Here is a 24,516-nt window from a genome sequence, read left to right on the forward strand (position 1 = left end):
CAGCCGCACACGAAGGTGGTCATCAGGATGAGGGCCACGTTGGGTACATTTTTCCCGCCCTTGTCCAGAGATTTGAACATCGTGTCCCTCCGGACCCGGTCCATTTTCGATCCCCAGACGAAGCGGAAAATGGCTCGGGTGACTGCCATGGCGCAGGAGTGGGGTATGGGCCAGACCTGCGCCACGTAGAGCAACAACGTGAGCGCCTCGCACCTGATGACCAGGTTCTTACCCACAATGGAGAGAGATCGCTGCCCCCACATGCCCAACTTTTGTCGTACCTTGGCTACTCGCTCCTCCCATGTTTTGGTGCACGCCCCGGCCCTTCCGAACCATATCCCCAGCACCTTCAGGTAATCTGACCTGACGGTGAAGGGGACAAAGGATCGGTCAGCCCAGTTGCCAAAGAACATGGCCTCGCTCTTGCCGTGGTTAACCTTGGCTCCCGAGGCCAGTTCGAACTGGTCGCAGATGCTCATCAGTCTGCGCACGGACAGCGGAATCGAGCAGAAAACGGCGACGTCATCCATGTACAGGGAGGTTTTGACCTGAGTGCCTCCACTGCCTGGGATTGTCACCCCTCTTATGCTCGCATCCTTCCTAATAGACTCAGCAAAGGGTTCAATACAGCAAACAAACAAGACCGGGGACAGAGGGCAGCCCTGTCTGACTCCAGATTTGATCGGGAAACTTTCCGATTCCCACCCGTTGATTGAGACTGCGCTACTGATGTTTGTGTAGAGCAGTTGGATCCAATTGCAGATTCCCTCCCCAAACCCCATTTTGGAAAGCACGTCCATCATGTAGGTGTGTGATATCCTGTCAAAAGCCTTCTCCTGGTCCAGGCTGATGAGGCAGGTGTCCACCCTCCTGTCCCGTACGTAGGCGATCGTATCCCTGAGTAGCGCGAGACTATCAGAGATCTTCCTGCCGGGTACAGTGCAGGTCTGATCGGGGTGAATCACCAACTCCAGAGCAGACTTGACTCGACTGGCTATGACTTTGGACAGAATCTTGTAATCAACATTAAGCAGTGAGATGGGCCGCCAATTTCTGATTTCTGCCCTCTCCCCCTTCTGCTTGTAAATGAGGGTGATGATGCCTTTTCTCATGGATTCTGACATGCTGCCGGCCAGGAGCATACTCTCGTATACTTCCAGCAGGTCCGGGCCGACCCAGTCCCACAGGGCCGAGTACAATTCGACCGGTAAGCCGTCGCTCCCGGGAGTTTTACTCGTCTCGAAAGACTCGACGGCCTTTGTCAGCTCGTCCAGAGTTAGCGGCTTGTCCAGTCTCTCCCTCCTGCTGTCATCTAAGACCTCTGTGATAGATGACAGGAAGGTCTGGGAGGCTCTGCTGTCTGTGGGCTTCGCGTCATACAGCCCAGCATAAAAGGATTTGCTGATCCTTAGTATGTCGGACTGCGAAGACGTTACCGAGCCATCTTCTTCCTTCAGGCTGCTGATAACAGAGCTCTCTCTGTGTACCTTTTGGAAGAAGTAACGCGAGCACGTCTCATCCTGCTCGATGGAGCGGACTCTGGACCGGAAGATGATCTTGGAGGCCTCCTTGGCAAAGAGCGAGGCCTGCTGGCTCTTCACCTCTTGGAGGTCCTCCTTGACCTCGACCCCCATTGACTGTAACCGGAGTAGATTTTGCATAATTTTCTGGAGTCGGGACAGTTCCCTCTGTCTCTCTCTCGCCTTCTGAACACCTTTGTGGATGAAGAACCTCTTGATGTTCTCCTTGATCGCTTCCCACCAGTGAACTGGAGACTCAAAGAGGGGTTTCACGGTCCTCCAACCTTTGTAATCCCTTTTGAGTTCCTCAACGTTCTCTGGGGTCAGCAGTGTCGCATTGAGCTTCCACGTCCCTCTGCCAACCCGCTGGTCGTCCTGTAAGTGACAGTCGGCCAGTAAGAGGCAGTGGTCGGAGAAGAACACCGGCTTGACGTCGGTGGATCCGACCGTGACAGCACGGGACACAAACAGGAAGTCAATCCTGGAACGGGCAGACCCGTCCGATCTTGACCATGTGTATCTGCGCTGCGCTCCGTCTGCAGGTTTGCTGAAGACGTCGTGCAGTTTGGCATCCTTAACTGTTTCTATTAGGAATCTGGACGTAGCGTCCAGTTTGCTGTCGTCACTGCCGGATCGACCAGCCACATCGATGATGCAGTTGAAGTCACCGCCTAGGATGACCGGCCTGGACGTCGCCAGCAGCAGTGGGAGCTGCTGGAAGACGGTCAGCCGCTCGCTGCGTTGTACCGGGGCGTACACGTTGATCAACCGGAGCGGAGCGTTGTTGTACATCACGTCTGCTACGAGGAGGCGGCCGCCCACCACCTCCTTAACTTCGGAGATGGTGAAGTTACCTCCCCGCAGCAGAATACCCAGGCCGGAGGAACGGCAGTCATTACCCCCCGACCAGATAGATGGCCCATGGGACCACCATCGCGACCACTGCCTGTAGGTGCTGAGGTGTGGTATTCCACACTCCTGCAGAAACAGTAGGTCAGCTTTGACCTTGGCAAGGTAATCCAAGGTTGAAACACATCGCGTAGTAGATTTAATGCTACGCACATTTATGGAAGCAATTCTTCCACCCATTTTTTACTAAAAATTAGTTGTTGCTTCCCATACCATTTGTCCTCGCTACTCCCAGTCCTTCCCCTTTGGGATGTTCCTGCATACCCATCGTGTGCGCAAGCAGTTTCACGTTGGTTGGGCTCAGAAACCCCTCCTGATTTTTCATGCAGGGTTTGTGCCGCTCGGGTGACATCGGGGGGGTCTTGTAGGCAGAGAGCATTGGGTTGTCCTCAGCTGCTTCCATCTGTTCCTCCTCGAAAACATCACAGCTCCCGGTCTCCCGGAGCTCAGGTACGCCAGACGTGTCTTTGCTCCCGGTGTCCCGGAGCTGAGATGCGTTGGCCACGTCGTTACGTGTGGGGCATTGGGGTTGGGGCACGCCGGGCCCATCACAGCTTCCAGTGCCCGGGGGCTGGGATGCCTTATCATCCATCTCGGAGTTCTGCCGCCTCTTTTGAAGGGGCTGTCGTTCCAGCATTTCCCCATCCAGTGAAGAGGAGTTGTTGCAGTCTGATTCAGAAGAGAGCCTCCTCTTGCCACTGGTTTGGGTGGTGGCTTAGGGATGTTTTTTCTTTGTGGTTTTCCTCTGGACCACTTGCCACTGACCTGTTTGTCCATCTGCTGCCTCCTCCTCCATTGATTCTGTCTGTGGAGGAGGGGTTTCCGGGCGCTGGGTAGGTGCTGGGTCGTTGGTTTCAGCTGCCTCCCCTTCCTTCTCAGGTTGAAGTTCCTCGCTGCGGAGAAGGTTGCTGGTCTCCTTTCGAACAGCGGACGCCTTCGTCGAACCTTCTCCCGGCCTTTCCTTGGACCTTGCCGCCTGAGCATAGCTGAGGCAACGTTTGGGGCAGGTCTTGTAGAGATGGCCTGCCGCACCGCACATGTTGCAACACTTAGTCTGCTTACAGTCCTTGGTCTGATGGCCTTCCTCCTTGCAGTTCTTGCAAACAACCGTGCTGCAGTTGGCTGCCATGTGACCAGATTTGCCACAGGTGCGGCAAACTCTGGGCTGCCCAGCGTAGACCAAGAAGCCTCGACTTCCCCCGATAGCGAAGCTGGAGGGAGGGTGGATGATGGCTCCACTGGGATCTACCTTCAAGGTCACCTTGACCTGCCGCTTGCTGGTCCAGATCCCAAAGGGGTCCTTGACATCAGTGCTGCTGCCGGCCACCTCGACGTACCTGGCGAGAAAGGTGAGTACATCCACCAGTGGAACATGGGGGTTGTAGAGGTGAATCGTCACCACCCGGTCCCGTTGTGACGGAAGCGTGAAGAGCGGCTCCGCTGTGAGGATCGACAGTGGCGCCCGGTCCCCTTTCTCCTTGAACGCCTTCAGGAACTTGATGCATCCCGCCACGTTCCGGAACGTCACGTTGAAGTATCCACTGCTGGGGAAATCCTGCAGGCAGAAGACGTCCGTCGCTTGAAATCCGCAGCAATCTAAGAGAATTTTCTTGATGAAGAAGGTACGATCGACCGGTGCATCTCCTTCCTTGTCCTTCACGACCACCCGAACGGTGTTGCGCACTCCCTGGCCCGAAGCTCGAAAATTGGTTATAGCCATTTTACTCAAAGCTTCCCCAAGATCAAAAGGCAATGATCATGGTCTCTTCTCAATCAAATAAGCACTGATAAGAACAGATACTACACTTGATCTTAGCCAAAAGGCCGAGAAGCGATATGCACGTAACGCCTTCCCTAATCACTCCTGAAATAACAAGCCTTAGCAAGCAAGGTGGGCCCTGTGTTGTGTGATTGCCTTTAAGAATAATGTACCTTTAAGAGTAATGTACCTTTAAGATCTTAGCATGCTAATGAGCGGAGTGCTAGGATGCAGTCATGTGACTACATGCCAGTCTCACTCTGCAACTGTAACACTGAGAGGCAAGTCCTGTAAATGGTTAGCTCTGCACTGTATATACCTGTCAGCTGTTTAATAAACCTGTTTGACATCTTCAATCAACTGAACTCCATGCATCTCATTTATGTTGCATAAGACAACAGAAAAAGCTTCTCATTACATGGTGGTAACTGTGGTGAGAAGACAAAATCCAAGATTGAAGACCACAGGAAAATAGCTTTAAAAACTACCTACAGCTAAAAGAGAGAAAGTTAAAAGAAACACTGTAAACAGTGTAAAGAGGAAAAAACACTCACCTCCAGCTGTCGAGGACAGAGCTGAATGACAGGCTGCAAATCAATCACTGTGATTGGGTGAATCAGTGTGCCGTTGGTACAGGTTGTTACACCCTGTGCTGGACTTATTTAAAGGGCCATTCAACAAGTTGCAGTTGAGGTGCTTTGGACTTACTTGTCTCAGGCAAAATTGGTGGAAGCACTGTGGTGAGTTGTTGGAGGAGTTTGGAGGTTTTTGTTGATCAGAGCAAGGCCGAAAATAAAATTAAAATAAAAGCAAAATACTGCAGATGCTGGAAATCTGAAATAAAAACAAAAATTGCTGGAAATACTCAGCAGGTCTGGCAGCATCTGTGGAGAGAGAAGTAGAGTTAACGTTTCAGGTCTGTGACCTTTCATCAGAACTAGCAAAGGTTAGAAATGTGATGGGTTTTCAGCAAGTGAAAGGGGCGGGGGGGAAGAAGAACAAAAGGGAAAGTGTGTGATAGGGCAGGGGAGATTAAATGACAGAAATTTCACGGAACAAAAGGCACAGGGAGTGCTAAAAGTTGCAGTAGAAGAAAAAGCATTAGTTCAGAGATTAAATAGCAGATTCTCCGACTTACTATGAGCAAGTCCATGGGACATCTATTTGTATTTATAATACAAATAATATAGAGGGTATGATTGAGAAGACAGGCTAGGGTTGTTTTCTTTGGAACAGAGGAGGCTGAGGGGAGATTTGGGCTATATAAAATTATGAAGGGACTCAATAGAGTGGATATGAAGGACCTACTTCCCCTAGCAGAGAGGTCAACAACCAGGGAACATAGATTTAAAGTACAAAAGCAAAATACTGTGGATGCTAGAAATCTGAAACAAAGACAGAAAATCTGGCAGTACAGGTCGGGCAGCATCTGTAGCAAGAGAAGCAGAGTTAATGTTTCAGTTCGATTGACCTGAAATGTAAACTCTCTTTCTCTCTCCACAGATGCTGTCCGACCTGCTGAGTATTTCCAGCATTTTCTGTTTTTGGTTTTAAAGTAATTGATAGAAGGATTAGAGGGGAGTTGAGAAGAATGTTTTTCGCCCAGAGGATGTGGGGGTATGGAAGTTACTATCTGAAAGTGTAGTCGAGGCAGAAACCCCCATGGCATTTAAAAAAAAAAATACACGGACATGCATTTGAAGTGCCATAACCTGAAGGGCTCTGGCCCAAGGGCTGGGAAGTGGGATTAGGCTAGATAGCTCTTTCTCAGCAGACACAGATGCAATGGACTGAGTGGTTTCCTTCTGTGCTGTAACTCTTCTATATTTCTATCACATTAGTATTATTTCCTTCTTAAATTGTTTAAATAAAGTTATTGACCATTGATATGGAAATATTTGCAATTTTACAAGCTAGATTAATGTAAACTTGTCTCTAAACAATCTTAAATAGTTATTTTGAGATTATTCAACTTTTTTCCCACAAATAGAATTTTCTTGTCATTCCACCAGGAAAGGAGGAAAGCCTGTTTTCATTTTTTTTTTAAATCATACCTGTATTATATACTGATACAAAGGCACGACAGGAAAAAATGGTTCTATTTATTGAAACTGTGTGCTATGCTGAAAAATTAATCTATTATATATACAAACAGATGTCCCATGGAATTGCTCATAGTAAGTCAGAGAATCTGCTATTTGATCTCTGAACTAATGCTTTTTCTTTTACTGCGACTTTTAGCACTCCCTGTGCCTTTTGTTCCGTGACATTTCTGTCATTTAATCTCCCCTGGCCTGTGCCCTATCACACACTTTCCCTTTTGTTCTTCTTCCCCTCCTTTCACTTGCTGAAAACCCATCACATTTCTAACCTTTGCTAGTTCTGATGAAAGGTCACAGACCTGAAACATTAACTCTGTTTCTCTCTCCATAGATGCTGCCAGACCTGCAGAGTATTTCCAGCAGTTTTTTTTATTTCCGAGAATAACATTGTCTTACATAGATATGGGGGCAATAATTGCAGTGTCACTTGCTCTTCTGGGAGTATCAGTCCTACATTGAGTTGAGCCAGGGGCAGTGCATCGGCGGCTTCACGTCGCAAAGGAGACAGGGGTGGAGTTGCATCACCTCCTTTACAATGGCCTGGAGACTCAAACCACGGTGAGATGGCCCTCCCAGTGACTGTGAGTATCACTGTCACCATTTGTTTCTATGCAATAAGATCTTTCCAGACGAGAACTGGCAACATCAGCAACATGTCACAATTCAAAGCATCTGGGATGTGACAGAAGTGCACTTCAGGAGAAGAGGGAACTGTATCCTGTTCTCCCTGAGCAGAGAAGGCCAAGATGAAAAAGCGCATCAGCTCACCAGGAAAACGGGCTTCCCGATAGTGAAGGGCGCCATCGGCTGCCCACACGTAGTCAACAGATCACACCAACGGAGTGTGATACCGCAACCGCAAGGGCTTCCATTCAGTCAATGTGCAGTTGTACGACCACACCAAGAAATTAATCTCGGTGAGTGCCCACTATCCTGGCAGCACCCATGATGCTTTCATCAATGGACAGTCAGCAATTCCCAACTTCTTTGGACCTCCAAGATAGACAGCAGGATAGTTGCTCAGTGACAAGGGCTATTCCCTCCATATATAGCTCATGACCCCCCTTCCACCATCCCACCACGAGGCTAGAGGGCCTTCAATATGTGTCCTGGAGCCACCCGCAAGTCATCCAGCTTCTAAAGCAGAGATTTCGCTAGGGGTGATCTCAGCAGTAGACACCTCGGGTCCTCCAAGTTTCTGATGATGTGCTAAGAGGCTGTTTCCCATGGCTGGAGAATCTAGAACTAGGAGCATGGTCTTAGGATAAAGAGTCACCCATTTAGGACTGCGATGAGGAAAACTTTCTTCACTCAGAGGGTTGTGAACCCTTGGAATTCTCTACCCCAGTGAGTTGCAGATTCTCAGTCATTGAATATATTCAAGACTGAGAGTGATAAATTCTTAAAATCGAAGGGAATAAATGGATATGGGGATCGGGCAGGAAAATGGAGTTGAGGTCTAAGATCAGCCTTGATCTTATCGAATAGTGGAGCGGGCTCAAGGGGTCTATTTCTTATGTTCTTATATTAAAAAATGGAAAAGTGCTCTATTTTCTCCAGTAAGATAATTCACACTAGTTGTACCAGTAAACAAAGTACAACAATTATGAATAATGTGGGAGGGTGAATTCTGAACTTTAATTACATGATGACGGTAGGATAAGGCTATGCAGATGCAAACTAGTAAACAGTAGGTAAATACTTCTTCACATAAACAGTGGCCAATATATGGATGAGGCCCTCGAAGAGTTATGGAAGCAAAACCCCTGGAATGTTTTGGAAAGGATTGGATGCTATAATAGATGAGAGAGGGGGAAGGAAGCTCTAGAATCCTTCAAGACGCAAGATGGGCTGAATGGTCTTCCTCATCAAAAGATGAATTACGTAGAAAGTCTAGAGAAGCTGTGATTGTTCACCTTGGAGCAGAGAAGGTTCAGGGGAGATTTAATAGAGGCATTCAAAATTATGAAGGGATTTGAGAGAGTAAATTAGGAGAAACTGTTTCCCTTGGCAGGAGGATCAATGACCAGAGGACACAGATTTAAGATAATTGGCAAAAGAACCAGAGGAGAGATGAGGAGAACGTTTTTACTCAGTGAGCTCTTATGGCCTGAAAGGACGATGGAAACAGAATAAACAATAACTTTCAAAAGATAATTAGATTAATACTTGAAAAGGAAAAATTTGCAGGGCTATGGGGAGGAAAGTGGAGGGGAGTGGGACTAATTGGATAGCTCTTTCAAAGAGCTAGCACAGGCACAATGGGCTGAATGGCCTCTGATATGTATCATTCTATGATCTTGTAACCTATAATGAATAATTTAGTGGTAATGATTTCAAAATTCTTTAGCTGATGTTGAATAGGTAAGTAGTTTGGAATGTCTTGAAGCCTTTTCCTCTTATCTTGTAACTTTTTGATAACCAGTAGTTAGACTTTATTTTGCAGTGGTAATTCCAAAATACATCTTAATCTTGATTAATATATAAGAGCTTTGCCTATGAAAATTATGCTTAGATCTAAAACTCAACAAACCAATAATTTTCCAAGCTTTGCAGCACAGTCTAGTTAATAACTAATTCTATAGTTCATTGTACACAAACTATATGACAGAAAACACCTCATAAAGTCATGTCTTGCCCAATAATGATTAGACTTCTGCATCTTGTTGCTTTCTCAGAAGGAAACAAGATATCAGGGAGGCCATTTGAACGAGCCTAACTCATCCATGAGCCTAGAGTCCCCCAACTGTTGCTCGAATAAATTCCAGGACTTTTTGCTTCAGTCACCCCAGCCATTCAAAGTGTGAAAAATCTCCCTGACTTCACTCCTAAATTTGCCTCTCATCTGATTAATATACACCTGCCTTGCATTAACTGTCATGGTCAAAGCTCAACTAGTCTTCCTGATTAATCTTTTCTGCACCATTTGCTTTGTTTTTCTCCTCTGAGGTAAACCCCACTTAGCTGCCTTCTCTGTAAAGAAGAAAAAACACTCACCTCCAGCTGTAGAGGACAGAGCTGAATGACAGGCTGCAAATCAATCACTGTGATTGGGTGAATCAGTGTGCCGTTGGTACAGGTTGTTACACCCTGTGCTGGAATTATTTAAAGGGCCATTCAACAAGTTGCAGTTGAGGTGCTTTGGACTTACTTGTGCTCAGGCAAAATTGGTGGAAGCACTGTGGTGAGTTGCTGGAGGAGTTTGGAGGCTTTTGCTGATCACAGCAAGGCAAAAAATAACATTAAAATAAAAGCAAAATACTGCAGATGCTGGAAATCTGAAATAAAAACAAAAAATCCTGGAAATACTCAGCAGGTCCGGCAGCATCTGTGGAGAGAGAAGTAGAGTTAACGTTTCAGGTCCGTGACCTTTCATCAGAACTGGCAAACGTTAGAAATGTGATGGGTTTTCAGCAAGTGAAAGGAGGGGAAGAAGAACAAAAGGGAAAGTGTGTGATAGGGCGAAGGTCAGGGGAGAATTCAGAGTAGATTTAAGTTAGAAACTTTAGGGGTCCTGTTGCCAAGCCTCATGAAACGTGTTGGTGAACTAATTGTATTCTGTAAAAAAAAAAAGTGAGCATTTAATCATCAGACTGTGCTTGGATCTGGAATTCTATATCATGGAAATGAATGGGAAGTGTTTTCCTACATTGAATTATTATACTCTATAAATACAAGTCGTTGTTGTTGTTTGTAGGATTGCTTAGCTCTGCACATAGCATGCTGTCTCCACTGTTTAGAATGCATGTATTCCTGTGTCGTGGCTTTTTAAAAAATCATTCATGGGATGAGGGCGTCGCTGGCTAGGCCAGCATTTATTGCCCATCCTTAATTGCCCTTAGGAAGGTGGTGGTGAACTGCCTTCTTGAACCACTGCAGTCCATGTGGGGTAGGCTTCATCAGGTCAGTTCCCCATTTCCAGGTATGATTGGTGCTGCTCCTAGCATGCTGTTCTAATTTCCTCAATGAACCAGGGCAGGTCATCTGGCTTGTGGGTGATGGAGAAATGAGGGATATACTGAGCCATGAGTGTACCGATGGTGGCTTTTTACAATTCTGCTGCAGCTGATGGCCTAAAGCCTCATGGACGCCCATTTATGACCTGCTAGATCTGTTCTTAATTCATATTACTTAGTACATTGGTAGTGCCCTGATAGAAGTAAGTAAGTAAGATAGTAAGACTTGATAGAGGGTATCCTCAGTTTGGTCTAAATTGCCCCTAGTATAGGTAGGTGGTAGGGAAATATAGGGACAGGTGGGGATGTGGTAGGAATATGGGATTAGTGTAGGATTAGTATAAATGGGTGGTTGATGGTCGGCACAGACTCGGTGGGCCGAAGGGCCTGTTTCAGTGCTGTATCTCTAAACTAAACTAAACTAAGGACTGTGTGGTGATCACTCCTACTAATACTGTCATGGACAGAAGTATCTGCAACAGTTAAATTGATGAGGATGAGCTCAACTATGTTATTTCCTTGTGTTGGTTCTCTCACCAACTGCTGCAGGCCCTGCCTGCTAGCTAGATCCTTCAGGACACAACTAGTTTGGTCAGTAGTGATACTACCAACCCACTCTTGGTGATGGACATTGAAGTCTCCCAAGCAAAGTACATCCTGTGCCCTTTCTGCTCTCAATGCTTCCTCCTCGTGGTGTTCACCATGGAGCAACAATGATTCAACATCTTAGAAAGGATGGTAGGTGGTAATTTGCAAGAGGTTTCTTTGCTTAAGTTTGACCCAGTTGTGTACTATTTTATCTCATTCTGGAGGGGCTGTCATGCTGGTGGGATAAAACATACCCAGGGACTGTGATGGAGGAGTCTGGGATGTTGAATAATGGGTACGCCTAAGTCAGGCTGTTGCTAGCTGGTCGAAGACAAACACATCCTGATCAGAAAAGTGGCAGCTTGCTCATTGGACTGTAGCACATCTATTGAATGGGAAAATAGTCTTTTCAATCCCTAAATCTTAATACTATCCAACTGAAATGTCAACTGTTCATGAGATATTTGAAATACATAAGTTCATTACTGATCATTGTTAATAACTCATTATATATTTGGAAGTAGTTGTCCTTTGGGCACAGTCATTACATTCATGCTGCAGAAAATAATCTTGCTTTGTCTCTGCAACGTTCACTGGGGTCTACATATCCTTTGCAAGAATAAGATGTATCACTAATCCAATTGCCAGAACAAGCGGTCCTGAAAGGAAGGCTAGGCCACGACGAATGATCAGTTGTTTTGTGGACAAGATTTCTCCAACCGTGGTAACTCCAGCATCCAGCATGGAAGGCACTTCTGTAACACGGTCTTTGTCTATCTTTTGTTCCACTTGACAAACATTGGGCATCAGAACCACTGCAGTGTTTTCTGTGTTCTCCTCTGTGAAGGAATGTCACATTGACAAGTTGTAAGTACATGATGGTATCAGTTGATCCATTTTCTAGGCAGGGCTAGTGATCAGCCTAATGCTCTCCTCCATGACTACCAGCCATTGGCAATACCACATGATCTATATACAGGAGGTCTGTCCTGTCAAAAGCACGGTGACCAACTTAAGTTCCTGGACCTCCTAGTTTTGGATTGCTTCAATTCAGACGTTCTTTATTCAGTCTGCAAAGGGTTGGCTGTGTAGTCTTCCCAACAAGTTTAAGAGGCCATTTCAACACAGCAACTAACAGTAGATTAACTTGCACACAGAAATATATTGCCTTTTTTCTTCCTTTTGGATTTCTACTTAACTGTTCAGAACTCCCCATGATCAAACTGAGAGTTGGGCCACTCTCACTAATGGCTGCTAGCCATTACCACAAAACCATGTGGTCACACAGCCAGAAAAATGACCAATGACTGGCAAAAGGAAATTTTGAAAAGAAATTGAACACTTGAACTAATTTGCAGGGTTATAGGGAAAAAGCTGAGGTGTGGGAATAAACTGGAAATCTCTTGCAAAGAGCTGGCACAGACATGAAGGGCTGAATGGCCTCCTTCTGTGCTGTAAGATTCCATGATTCTACGAGCCATTTATTACCTCCTGTGGGTTTCCCTAAGTTGATTAATTAAAAGGAAAGAATAATCTACGGGGAGGACCCAACCAACATATATACCATTAAAAACTTTTAATACATCTGATTGAGAAGTGTGAAAAACCCAAATTAAGCCCCTGTGGAAATTCAATCCCATTATGTCTTAGCTGCACTGGGGATTCCTTACATTAATTGCTCTTGTTTTAAATTGATAAGAAGAAATATAAAAATAAATAGTCACTGCAATGATATGGAGTCCTGACCATTATTGGGCTGGAATGTCCTGCAATGTCATAAATTCACAGAATCACAGAATTGTCACAGTGCAGAAGGAGGTCATTCGGCCCATCATGTCTGCACCGGTTCTCCGAATAATCAATTCACTTAGTGCCATTTCCCCACCTTTTCCCCATAACCCTGCACATTCTTCCTTTCCATATAACAGTCTATTTCTCCTTTGAATGCTTCAATTGAACCAGCCTCCAACACACTCTCAGGCAGCGCAGTCCAGACCTTAACCACTGGCTACGTGAAAAAGCTCTTCCTCTTATCACTTTTGCTTCTTTTACCCATTACTTTAAATCCGTGCCGTCTCGTTCTCAATCCTTTCACGAGTGGGAACAGTTTCTCTCTATCTACTCTGTCCAGACCCCTCATTATTTTGAATACTGCTATCAAATCACCTCTCAGCCTTCTTTTCTCCAAGGAAAACAGTCCCAACCTTTCCAATCTATCTTCATAACTGAAGTTTCTCATCCCTGGAACCATTCTTGTGAATCTTTTCTGTACTCTCTCCAATTCCTTCACATCCTTCCTAAAGTGCGGCGTCCAGAACTGGACGCAATGCTCCAGTTGAGGCTGAACTAGTGTCTTATACAAGTTCAGCATAAGCTACTTAGTCTTGTACTCTATGCCTCTATTAATAAAGTCCAGGATACTGTATGCTTTATTAACCGCTCTCTCGACATGTCCTGCCACCTTCGATGACCTATTCACATATACACCCAGCTCCCTCTGCTCCTGCACCCCCTTTAGAATTGTACCCCCTCTCCGCATTCTTCCTACCAAAATGAATCACTTCACATTTCTCTGCAGTAAACTTCATCTACCATCTGTCTGCCCATTCCACCAACTTGTCTATGTCCTTTTGAAGTTCTACATTTTCCTCCTCACAGTTCACAATGCTTCCAAGTTTCGTATCATCCACAAACTTTGAAATTGTGCCCCGTACACCAAGGTCTAGGTCATTAATATATATCTGGAAAAGCAAGGGTCCCAACACTGACCCCTGGGGAACTCCACGACAAGCCTTCCCTCAGCCCAAAAAACATCCATTAGCTACTACTCTTTGTTTCCTGTCACTCAGCTTATTTCATATCCATGTTGCTACTATCACTTTTATTCCAAGATCTATAACTTTGCTCACAAGTCTGTTGTGCGACACTGTATCAAATGCCTTTTGGAAGTCCATGTACACCACATCAACTGCATTGCCCTCATCAAACCTCTCAGTTACCTCTTCAAAAAACTCCACCAAGTTAGTTAAACTTTATTTTCCCTTAAGAAATCCATGCTGGCTTAGATTGTTGATAAGTTATATTGTTGCATGCCCCCAGTACTGAAGGGATGCCAAAATCTGTTGGGAAATTTATTAGGATATGCTGTAGAGAGCGTAACGGGAAATCAGAGCTGACCAATGGTTAATTCTGGGACAACGGCAGTAAAACAGAAACAGCCTTTCACATCTCTCTTATGTCTCTACTTTCAGTTTCTTGTGCACTAAATAACTGCTTCCATGTGTTAACAGATCTTTGATTTTCTAGTTGCCTTCACTGATCTGCAGCAGGGTGACTTTAAACTCGAGGCTGAATCAGGATGGGATGCTTAGTTATAGCAGATTTCCTGAGCATCTTTGACAATGGGGATTTCTTGAAGCACAATTAGCTTGACAGATGAACAAAGTTATTACTTTGAATAATTTAATGATAAAGTATCAAAGACATTTCTCACTCATCTCTCACTTGTTAACATTCTTTTTTACCTGGTGAGATATTCTGGATTTGACCACCAGAGGTGCTGTTTGAGGTGTCCAAATCATTCATCACACCTGCATTAACCTGAGCCTTGAAACAAAACACAAAATCCATCATGCAAGGTGAAGGAAGGGCACAACAGAGGTAGCACTTTCTGTACAAAGCACTCTCCAATCTATTGTTTTGAAAGTGCTTTAAATATAACATACCTTCTAATTGTTTAATTTAATTTAATACTAATTGCACATTTAGCCCACTCTGGAGACTTGACATTTCAAGTCTTGCTTCTTGAGATAGCCCAGTGACAGATTATGCTGAGTTCATATATGTCGGGAGGGAATTCCCTTGAATTTAATGCTAAATGGCAATTCAGACCAGTCTGAGGACCAGTATTACTGATGGTTGGGAACAGAGCGTGGAGAGAGGAGCCTCTCATCCCACCAGTCTGAGATGTGTTGTAAAGCAAGTGGCAGAGGTGACCAAGAGAACCAAAGGTTGGTTTGATTTTAGCAGAAATTAAGGTCAGATGCCTAAGTTACCATCTGGAGATATGACAGTGTCTCCAGATTTCCTGTGCAGTGTACCACAGAGTGATTTGCTCTATAATTTTCCACACTGTGAATTCCTAATCCCAGCTGTGTTGTTAGGGGGAAAGCAGCAGTGACGAGAGGCCCTGCACATTCCTATTACTGCTCCTGTGCCTGGCCAAGATGCCTATCCACAGATCCAGGCAGTAGGCAATCAAGAGGCCCGACCGCCTGCATCTCTTCCATTGCTTTGTTTGTGTCCAGCAGTCCCTGCATAGAGGGCGTGCTGTCCGCCAGTACACTTGAGGATATCTACCAATGGTTAGGTGCCAGAGGGACTGGAGTGCGGCATCAATACCAGGGGTCAAATTTTAATTTAATTTCTAGAGTTTTCTTTATTTAAGATTTACAGTTTATTAGCTGTGTCCCTTTAAAAGGGGGCACTTGTAAACTTTCAAAATTGATGACACCAGTCATCAGGTTGGAAATTTTCATCTAAGAGTTTGCACTTTCCTATTGGGTGGCAAAGTAACCAAGAGACTCTCTTATCGACTCCCGGGTGGCCAAATGAAAAATGACATTGATAGATGTGTGCAGACGCACTGGCCGGAATTTTATGTTGAGTGGGAGGCCACGCCCACTGGCTGAAATGTTGGGGGGAAGCCTGCCTCTGCCAGGCCTAGGAAGCCACGCCGGGATTTTTCGCTCCCCAGGGCCTGAATTGGCCTAGGGCAGGACTTCCACCTACTTGGCAGGAAGTCCCGCTTAGTGGAGCTGCCAGCCAATCAGAGGGTCGGCAACTTTTAGTCCCAGCAGGGCCACTGGGAGCGTTGGCCACTGCTGGGACTACGCCCAGCCAACGGCAGGAAGAGGAAGGACCGCCCTGGAGAGCAGGTATGTTTTTGGGGCCTTGCTGGGGACAATCGGCCGGGTCCCAGCGAGGAAAGAGGGGTCAGTTAGGGAGAGGTGGGGAGTGCTGAGCCTCGGGGATGGTTGAGGCTTTGGTGGCAGCCCTCCGTGGGGCACAGAGTTCCTGATCAGGAGGGACCACCCCTCCAGCCCATAAGAAGGCCACCAGGTTTTGCCTGGCAGTGTTCTTGAGGTCTTTGCCACCCCCTTGCTGTGGGTAAAATACCAGCAGCAGTGGGAGGAGGCCCTTAAGTGGCAGTTAGTTGACCACGTAAGGGCCTTGATTGGCCTGGGACGGGCGAGCCGTTTCTCACCGCCACGGCCCAGTGTAAAACTGCAGAGGAGGCGGGAAGGCGTCAGGAACGGCCCCCCCACCTCCCACTCAATTTTTCGGCCCCTACCACCACCAGCCCACTCATTGGAGGGCCGTAAAATCCCAGCCACTGACTGTTCATTCTGCTAGCTGGGTACAGTGCATAGTACGAGGGGACAAGGAGATGGGAAGACAACAAAAAGTTACAATGACATGGGTGTAATAAATAATCTCTATTATCTGCTCTTACCTGATTGGATGTTTTATTCCAGTTGATTCTATAGATCACTGTCAGAAAGAAAACTGATTGTAGAAAAACAGAAATGAACATTCCGGACACGAGACCTGCAAAATAATAAAAGGTGCAGTGAGTATGGAGACCATGTTGTTGGGTTTTCCATCCACTTCTATTCCTCCATGTGACCCTTTCACCTCTATCAGATGCCGGGGGTCAGCCTGCGTGAACATATCATCAGAACATAATAGGAGCAGGAGTAGGACATTTAGCCCCTCGAGCCTCCTCCTCCATTGAATAAGATCGTGGCTGATCTGATTGTAGCCTTAACTGCATTTTCCTGCCTGTCCCCCCATAACCCTTTACTCCCTTGTAGATCAAAAATCTCTCTAACTCAGCCTTGAATATATCCAATGACCCAGCCTCCACTGCTCTCTTGTAGAAAATTCCAAAGATTAGTAACCCACTGAGAGAAGAAATTCCTCTTCATCTCCATCTTAAATGAAAGTCTCTTTATTCTGAAACTGTGCCCCCCGTTCTAGATTCCCCCATGAGGGGAAACATCCTCTCAGCATCTACCCTGTCAAGCCTCCTCAGAATCTTCTATGTTTCAAGATCATTTCTCACTCTTCTAAACTCCAATGAGTATAGGCCCAACCTGCCCAACCTTTCCTCATAAGACAACCCCTTCATCCCAGGAATCAGCTTAGTGAACCTTCTCTGAACTGCCTCCAATGCAAGTATATCCCTCCTTAAGTAAGAAGACCAAAACTGTATGCATTACTCTAGGTGTGGTCTTGCCCATGGCCTGTACAGTTGTAGTAAGACTCCCCTACTTTTATATTCCATCCCCCTGGCAATAAAGCCCAACATTCCATTTGCCTTCCTTATTACTTGGTCTGCCTAACATGCTAACTTTTTGTGATTCATGTACAAGGACACCCAGGTCCCTCTGTACTGCAGCATTCTGCAGTCTCTCTCCATTTGAATAATACTCTGCTTTTCTATTCTTCCCACCAAAGTGGGTAACCTCACATTTTTCCACATTATATTCCATCTGCCAAATTTTTGCCCACTCACTTAACCTATCTATATCCCTTTGCAGACTCTGTGTCCTCCTCACAAGTGCTTTCCTATCTATCTTTGTGTGATCAGAACATTTGCTACAATACACTCAGTCCCTTCATTCAAGTCATTAATATAGATTGTAAATAGTTGAAGTCCCAGCACTGATCCCTGTGGCACCCCACTAGTTACAGCTTGCCAACCTGAAAATGACCAATTTATCCTGACTGTTTCCTGTTTAGTTAGCCAATCTTCTACCTATGCTAATATATTAACCCCAATACCATGAGCTCTTTACTTGTGCAGTAACCTTTTATGTGGCACCTAATCAAGAACCATCAAGAAGTTCGCCCCCCTTAAATCTAAATCAGGGGACATAATCACTGACCAATGCAAGCAAATTGACCGCTGGGTTGAGCACTACCGATTACTGTACTCCAGGGAGAATGTTGTCACTGAGACTGCCCTCAATGCAGCCCAGCCTCTACCAGGCATGGATGAGCTGGACGTACAGCCAACAAAATCGGAACTCAGTGATGCCATTGATTCTCTAGCCAGCGGAAAAGCCCCTGGGAAGGACAGCGTTACCCCTGAAATAATCAAGAGTGCCAAGCCTGCTATACTCTCAGCACTACATGAACTGCTTTGCCTGTGCTGGGACGAGGGAGCAGTACCTCAGGACATGCGCGATGCCAATATCATCACCCTCTATAAAAACAAAGGTAACCGCGGTGACTGCAACAACTACCGTGGAATCTCCCTGCTCAGCATAGTGGGGAAAGTCTTTGCTCGAGTCGCTTTAAACAGGCTCCAGAAGCTGGCCGAGCGCGTCTACCCTGAGGCACAGTGTGGCTTTCGAGCAGAGAGATCAACTATTGACATGCTGTTCTCCCTTCGTCAGATACAGGAGAAATGCCGCGAACAACAGATGCCCCTCTACATTGCTTTCATTGATCTCACCAAAGCCTTTGACCTCGTCAGCAGACGTGGTCTCTTCAGACTACTAGAAAAGATTGGATGTCCACCAAAGCTACTAAGTATCATCACCTCATTCCATGACAATATGAAAGGCACAATTCAACATAGCGGCACCTCATCAGACCCCTTTCCTATCCTGAGTGGCGTGAAACAGGGCTGTGTTCTCACACCCGCACTTTTTGGGATTTTTTTCTCCCTGCTGCTCTCACATGCGTTCAAGTCTTAAGAAGGAATTTTCCTCCACACAAGATCAGGGGGCAGGTTGTTCAACCTTGCCCTTCTAAGAGCGAAGTCCAAAGTACGGAAAGTCCTCATCAGGGAACTCCTCTTTGCTGACGATGCTGCATTAACATCTCACACTGAAGAGTGTCTGCAGAGTCTCATCGACAGGTTTGCGGCTGCCTGCAACGAATTTGGCCTAACCATCAGCGTCAAGAAAACCAACATCATGGGACAGGACGTCAGAAATGCTCCATCCATCAATATTGGCGACCACGCTCTGGAAGTGGTTCAAGAGTTCACCTACCTAGGCTCAACTATCACCAGTAACCTGTCTCTAGATGCTGAAATCAACAAGCGCATGGGAAAGGCTTCCACTGCTATGTCCAGACTGGCCAAGAGAGTGTGGGAAAATGGCGCACTGACACGGAACACAAAAGTCCGAGTGTATCAAGCCTGTGTCCTCAGTACCTTGCTCTATGGCAGCGAGGCCTGGACAACGTATTTCAGCCAAGAGCGACGTCTCAATTCATTCCATCTTCGCTGCCTCCGGAGAATACTTGGCATCAGGTGGCAGGACCGTATCTCCAACACAGAAGTCCTCGAGGCGGCCAACATCCCCAGCTTATACACACTACTGAGTCAGTGGCGCTTGAGATGGCTTGGCCATGTGAGCCGCATGGAAGATGGCAGGATCGCCAAAGACACATTGTACAGCGAGCTCGCCACTGGTATCAGACCCACCGGCCGTCCATGTCTCCGCTTTAAAGACGTCTGCAAATGTGACATGAAGTCCTGTGACATTGATCACAAGTCATGGGAGTCAGTTGCCAGCGTTCGCCAGAGCTGGCGGGCAGCCATAAAGGCGGGGCTAAAGAGTGGCGAGTCGAAGAGACTTAGCAGTTGGCAGGAAAAAAGACAGAGGCGCAAGGGGAGATCCAACTGTGTAACAGTCCCGACAAACAAATTTTTCTGCAGCACCTGTGGAAGAGCCTGCCACTCTAGAATTGGCCTTTATAGCCACTCCAGGCGCTGCTCCACACACCACTGACCACCTCCAGGCGCTTACCCATTGTCTCTCGAGATGAAGAGGCCAAAGAAGAAATCTAATGCCTTTTGGAAATCCGAATACACTATATCTATTGGTTCCCTTTATCCACCCTGCTTGTTACATCCTCAAAGAACTCTAATAAATTTGTCAAACAGGATTTTCCTTTCACAAAACCATGTTGACTCTGCCTGATTGTATTATGATTTTCTAAATGTCCTGCTACAACTTCCTTAATAACGGATTCCAGCATTTGCCCAATGACAGATGTTAGGCTAACTGACCTATAACTGGATCTCTAAACTAAACTAAACTAAACTATAGTTTCCTGTTTTCTGTCTCCCTCCTTTCTGCAATAGGGTTGTTGCATTTGCAGTTTCCCAATCTGCTGGGGCCTTTCCAGAATCTAGGGAATTCTGGAAGATTACAACCAACGCATCCACTATCTCTGCAGCCACTTCTTCTAAAACCTAGTGATGCGGGGGGTCAGATCCAGGGGACTTGTCAGCCCTTAGTGCCATTAGTTTTCCTAGTAGTTTTTCTCTAGTGATAGTGATTGTTTTAAGTTCCTCCCTTCCTTTTGCCCCTTGCTTTTCTACTATTCTTGGGATATGTTTTGTGTCTTCTTCCGTGAACACATACAAAATACTTGTTCAAAGTCTCTGCCGCTTCATTGTTTCCCATTATTAATTCCCCAGTCTCATCCTCTAATGACTAACTTTAGCGACTCTCTTCCTTTTTATATGCTTGTAGAAGTTCTTACTGTCTGTTTTTATATTTCTTGTTAGTATAATTTCATGTACTAATTTCTCCCTCTTTATAATTTTTTAGTCATCTTTTGCTGGTTTCTAAACTTTTTCCAACCTTCAGGCCTACCACTATTGTTCACAGCATTGCATGTCTTTTCTTTCAATTTGTAACTATCCTTCATTAGCCACGGATGGTGCATCCTTCTTATATCGTCTTTCTTTCTCAAAGTTATATATCTTTATCGAGAGTTATGAAATATCTCCTTAAATGTCTGCCAGAGAGCAGTTGGAGGGTGATAATTGCTGGTATTAAGCAAAGGGAAAAATATATTTAAATTCCTACCAAATACACCAAGTTTTGCAGCAAACATCAATGCGATTCCAATGGGTAACCCAAATAGGTAGTACCCAACTAGGTTACCAATAGCTCCTAGTTTTTGCTTCCCAGTTCCTCTTATCACTCCACTACATACACCCTGCAAAATAGACAAACAATATATTAGCATGATTACACAATAAGTTGCTGTGGTTTCTCCAGGAAGGAAACTAAACCTAGTGACTTAACGTCCTCAAATAATTCATAACCAATAGATTACATTTTGAACACAATCACTGATGTTATGTAGGGAATAGCTCATGTAGTCAACTCGCTTTCTTGTATTGTTGACATTAAAGGTCATTCGGGTGAGATGAAGAAGGGTGGGAGGAGGCTCGAGTGCAGCATAAACACAGGTACAGACCAGTTTGGGCTGAATGGCCTGTTTCTATGCTGTAAAATTCTATGTCCGATTGGATTACACCTGTAACAAAATGGGAAATTCAAGTATGACATTATGAAGTGTGACACATAGAATATGACAGACGTGTGCTGTAAGACTTTATTGACATGATACAATAAATTTAAAATAAAGGAGTTAGCATTTAAAAATAGTGAACAACAGAAATGTCGCGTGTACTTATATCACAGATACTGAAATACTCACCGCCATGGCGTCAAACAAATGGAACGCAGCACAGAGTGGCATAACGTCAGTAACTAAATGAACAATTTCTCTGGAAAATGAAGAGAGGGATATCAGAGAGCTTTCAGATGATTCTGAATTCATTTTGTAAATGTGTAATGATGAGTTTTGATGTTTGTAGAATTTAGATTTACTAACTTGTCATTGGTAAAGATATAAGCCACCACATTCCTTGTTGCTCCAATTATCACTGCATTTACTAATGCGATGCACACTGTGGAAATAAGTGTAAAGCGTGAAGGATTCACAGAACATAATCTATTTGAAGTTCCAGAGAACCTTTTTGAAGAAAATTGCAATTCAGTTTCTTTCTACCCTCCCCTTTTCCAACACATGACCTCCCCACCCCCGCCCCCCTCTGCTTTACTGGCTGTTGACTCTCTGTCTGGGTGCAGTTTGATGGACCCCATCCCCTCCTCACTCCCTCCTGTAACTTGCTCCAGGGAACTTCTTCCTGATTAAGTCTAGACAGTGAATGTCCACCTATTTGATGGTGGTGGAGGCATCGCCATTGGTTCTGGTCCCGTCTTCACTCATTGTCCACACCCACGCTCTGGATAACCATCAGGAGCAGGAACCATGATCGATTTTCCCCTCCTTAATCCAGATTGTTGAAGCTAATCGCAGAACTTTAACTGGCATCCCAGCTGAGATCAGTAAACACAACACAGACCAGGCAACAAACATGGGGTCTTCCGATGGATAGAATATAAAATAGAAACAGAAAATGCTGGAAACACTCAGCAGACCAGGCAGCCTCTGTGGAGAAAGAAACAGTTAACATTTCAGGTCATTGACCTATTGACAGGACTAGCAAAAATGAGAGAGGTTAAAGGTTTTAAAGCAGGTGCAGAAACAAGGAAAGGGGGAGAGGAGGATAGAATGAAAGGAAAGGTCTGTGATAGGGTGGCTGGCAGGGGTGATTAAATTTCAAAAGTGTTGATAGTGCTAGGCAAAAAGGGGGTGGTAATAAGACAAGTAAAGAAGCAAAAGATTGCTCCAGAGGATCTGTATTTAGGAACAGCGGAACCATTACCAGCACCTGCTGTCTGAAAAAAATGGGAGCAGTGGTTATGATCTGAAATTGTTGAACTCAATGTTGACTCATGAAGACAACAAGATCTTGTGCTGTACATATGGGGAATGGCCCCAATCTGTTCTGAATTAGCTGATCTGAGCTAGGTAGTGGGGAATGGGTGGGCGAAGGTGGAGGAATGGTGGTAGACGTTATACAATTGGCCTCAGTGCCCCTGAATGGGAGAGGTGGAAAATCATCCAGGGTTTTGTCTCCTGATTGCTATACAGTGATCTTGGTCCAGACATCTTTGGCTGTTCTATCAATAGACTTCCCTCCATCACAAGGTCTGAAGTGTAATGGTTTGCTGACGATTTTTGCAGTATGTAACTCCATTTACAACACCTCCAATAATGAAGCAGCCTACAGAAGGATCTGGATAACATCCCGACTTTGGCTGGTAACAGGCTGGTAACATTTGTACCACATAAGTGCCAGTTTAATCACCATCTCAAACAAGAGAAAGTCCAACCATCTCCCCTTGACTGTCAACATCACCATCATTGCTGAATGTCCCATCACCAACCTGCTGGGGAGATACCATTGTCCAGAAACTTAACTTGACCAGCCATATCACCTTATTAGCTACAAGAACAGGAAAGGGTCTGGCAGTTTGATCACCCAAAGCTCCAACCACAAAGCTCAAGTCTGGGACGTGATAGATTACTCACCTTTCACCTGGTTTAGCCGCAACAACCATCCAATGCTTTATTACATACGAACATATGAATTAGGAGCAGGAGTAGGCCACTCAACCCCTTGAGCCTGCTCCACCATTCAATAAGTTCATGGCTGAATTGATTATTCCACATTTCCACCTACCCCCGATAACCTTCCACCCCCTTGCTTATCAAGAATCTATCTACCTCTGCCTTAAAAATATTCAAAGACTCTGCTTCCACCGCCTTTTGAGGAAGAGAATTCGAAAGACTCACGACCCTCTGAGAGAAAAAATTTTCTCCTCATCTCTGTCTTAAATGGGCAACCCCTTATTTTTAAACAGTGACCCCTAGTTCGAGATTCTCCCACAAGGGGAAACATCCTTTCCACATCCACCCTGTCAAGAACCCTCCGGATCTGATATGTTTCAATCAAGTCGCCTCTTACTCTTCCAGATTCCAGCGGATACAAGCCTAGCCTGTCCAATCTTTTCTCATAAAACAACCCACCCTTTCCAGGTTTTAGTCTAGTAAACTTTCTCTGTACGGCCCCCAACACATTTACATCCTTCCTTAAATAAGGAGACCAGTATTGTACACACTACTCAGCAATGCCCTGTCTAGCTGAAGCATAACCTCCCTACTTTTGTATTCAATTCCCCTCACGATAAACGATAACATTCTATCAGCTTTCCTAATTACGTGCTGTACCTGCCTGCTAACCTTTTGTGATTCAAGCACTAGAACACCCAGATCCCTCTGCATGTCAGATCTCTGTAATCTCTCACCTATTGTTTTCCTGCCATTGGACTCAATCTCCACCCACTTCACCACTGGCACATTGTGGCTGTAATATGTATTGTCAGGAAAGTACTTCTGTTTTTAGTTAAATATTTTTGAGGATTCATATTTAGATTGTAGAAATGGATTCATTTTTGGGAAGGTTGAAGATTTCATAGATGCTGGAAGTTGCTTTTGTTGAAAAGACTCCATGGACATGTTTTTACAAGGGTCACTGAGAGGTCTTGTTTTGAAAACAAACCTTTCCTGGAAGTCTTAAGCTCAATAAACAACAGAAACCTTGGTGACCTGGAGAAGATGTTTACAGAGAAGTGCTATATCAAGATTTATAAGCGTCAGGAGGTTCTGACTAACTGTTTGTTGTTTCGCTTCTGAGATATTGTTTTGCTTCCGTTGGGGCGTGGACTGTTTTTGAAAGCAGTTAAAGATCAGTCTGCCAAGGAAAAACATGCAACTCATCTCTTTCCTCTTGTCGCTGAGAAACCCTGTGTATTCAGCATGATAACCGAAACCCTTGATGCCACATTTTCCCTGATAAACTGGGAAAAAACTGCCAGATTAATGCT

General features: G+C 45.3%; 2 protein-coding genes and 1 pseudogene across 3 annotated transcripts in view; all 3 read right to left on the bottom strand.

Moving 5' to 3' along the window:
• The window catches only part of LOC137346789 (multidrug and toxin extrusion protein 1-like), a 93,574-nt gene that overhangs the window by 43,680 nt on the left and 25,378 nt on the right, over window positions 1-24,516 (bottom strand). The window lies entirely within an intron of this gene.
• On the bottom strand, window positions 4,157-4,265 carry LOC137346890 (U2 spliceosomal RNA; annotated as a pseudogene).
• LOC137346790 (multidrug and toxin extrusion protein 1-like) overlaps window positions 11,324-24,516 on the bottom strand; it is a 38,573-nt gene continuing 25,380 nt past the window's right edge. For both annotated transcript variants that reach the window (XM_068010646.1, XM_068010647.1), the window contains 6 exons: window positions 21,554-21,629; window positions 21,377-21,446; window positions 20,737-20,869; window positions 16,350-16,444; window positions 14,359-14,440; window positions 11,324-11,673 (listed from right to left, as the gene is read on the bottom strand). In XM_068010646.1, coding sequence (XP_067866747.1) covers window positions 11,435-11,673; window positions 14,359-14,440; window positions 16,350-16,444; window positions 20,737-20,869; window positions 21,377-21,446; window positions 21,554-21,629 — 695 coding nt within the window. In that variant the 3' untranslated portion in view covers window positions 11,324-11,434. The remainder of the gene's footprint in view (window positions 11,674-14,358; window positions 14,441-16,349; window positions 16,445-20,736; window positions 20,870-21,376; window positions 21,447-21,553; window positions 21,630-24,516) is intronic.

The sequence above is a fragment of the Heterodontus francisci genome, chromosome 30 (assembly GCF_036365525.1).
Source record: "Heterodontus francisci isolate sHetFra1 chromosome 30, sHetFra1.hap1, whole genome shotgun sequence".
Taxonomy (NCBI): domain Eukaryota; kingdom Metazoa; phylum Chordata; class Chondrichthyes; order Heterodontiformes; family Heterodontidae; genus Heterodontus; species Heterodontus francisci.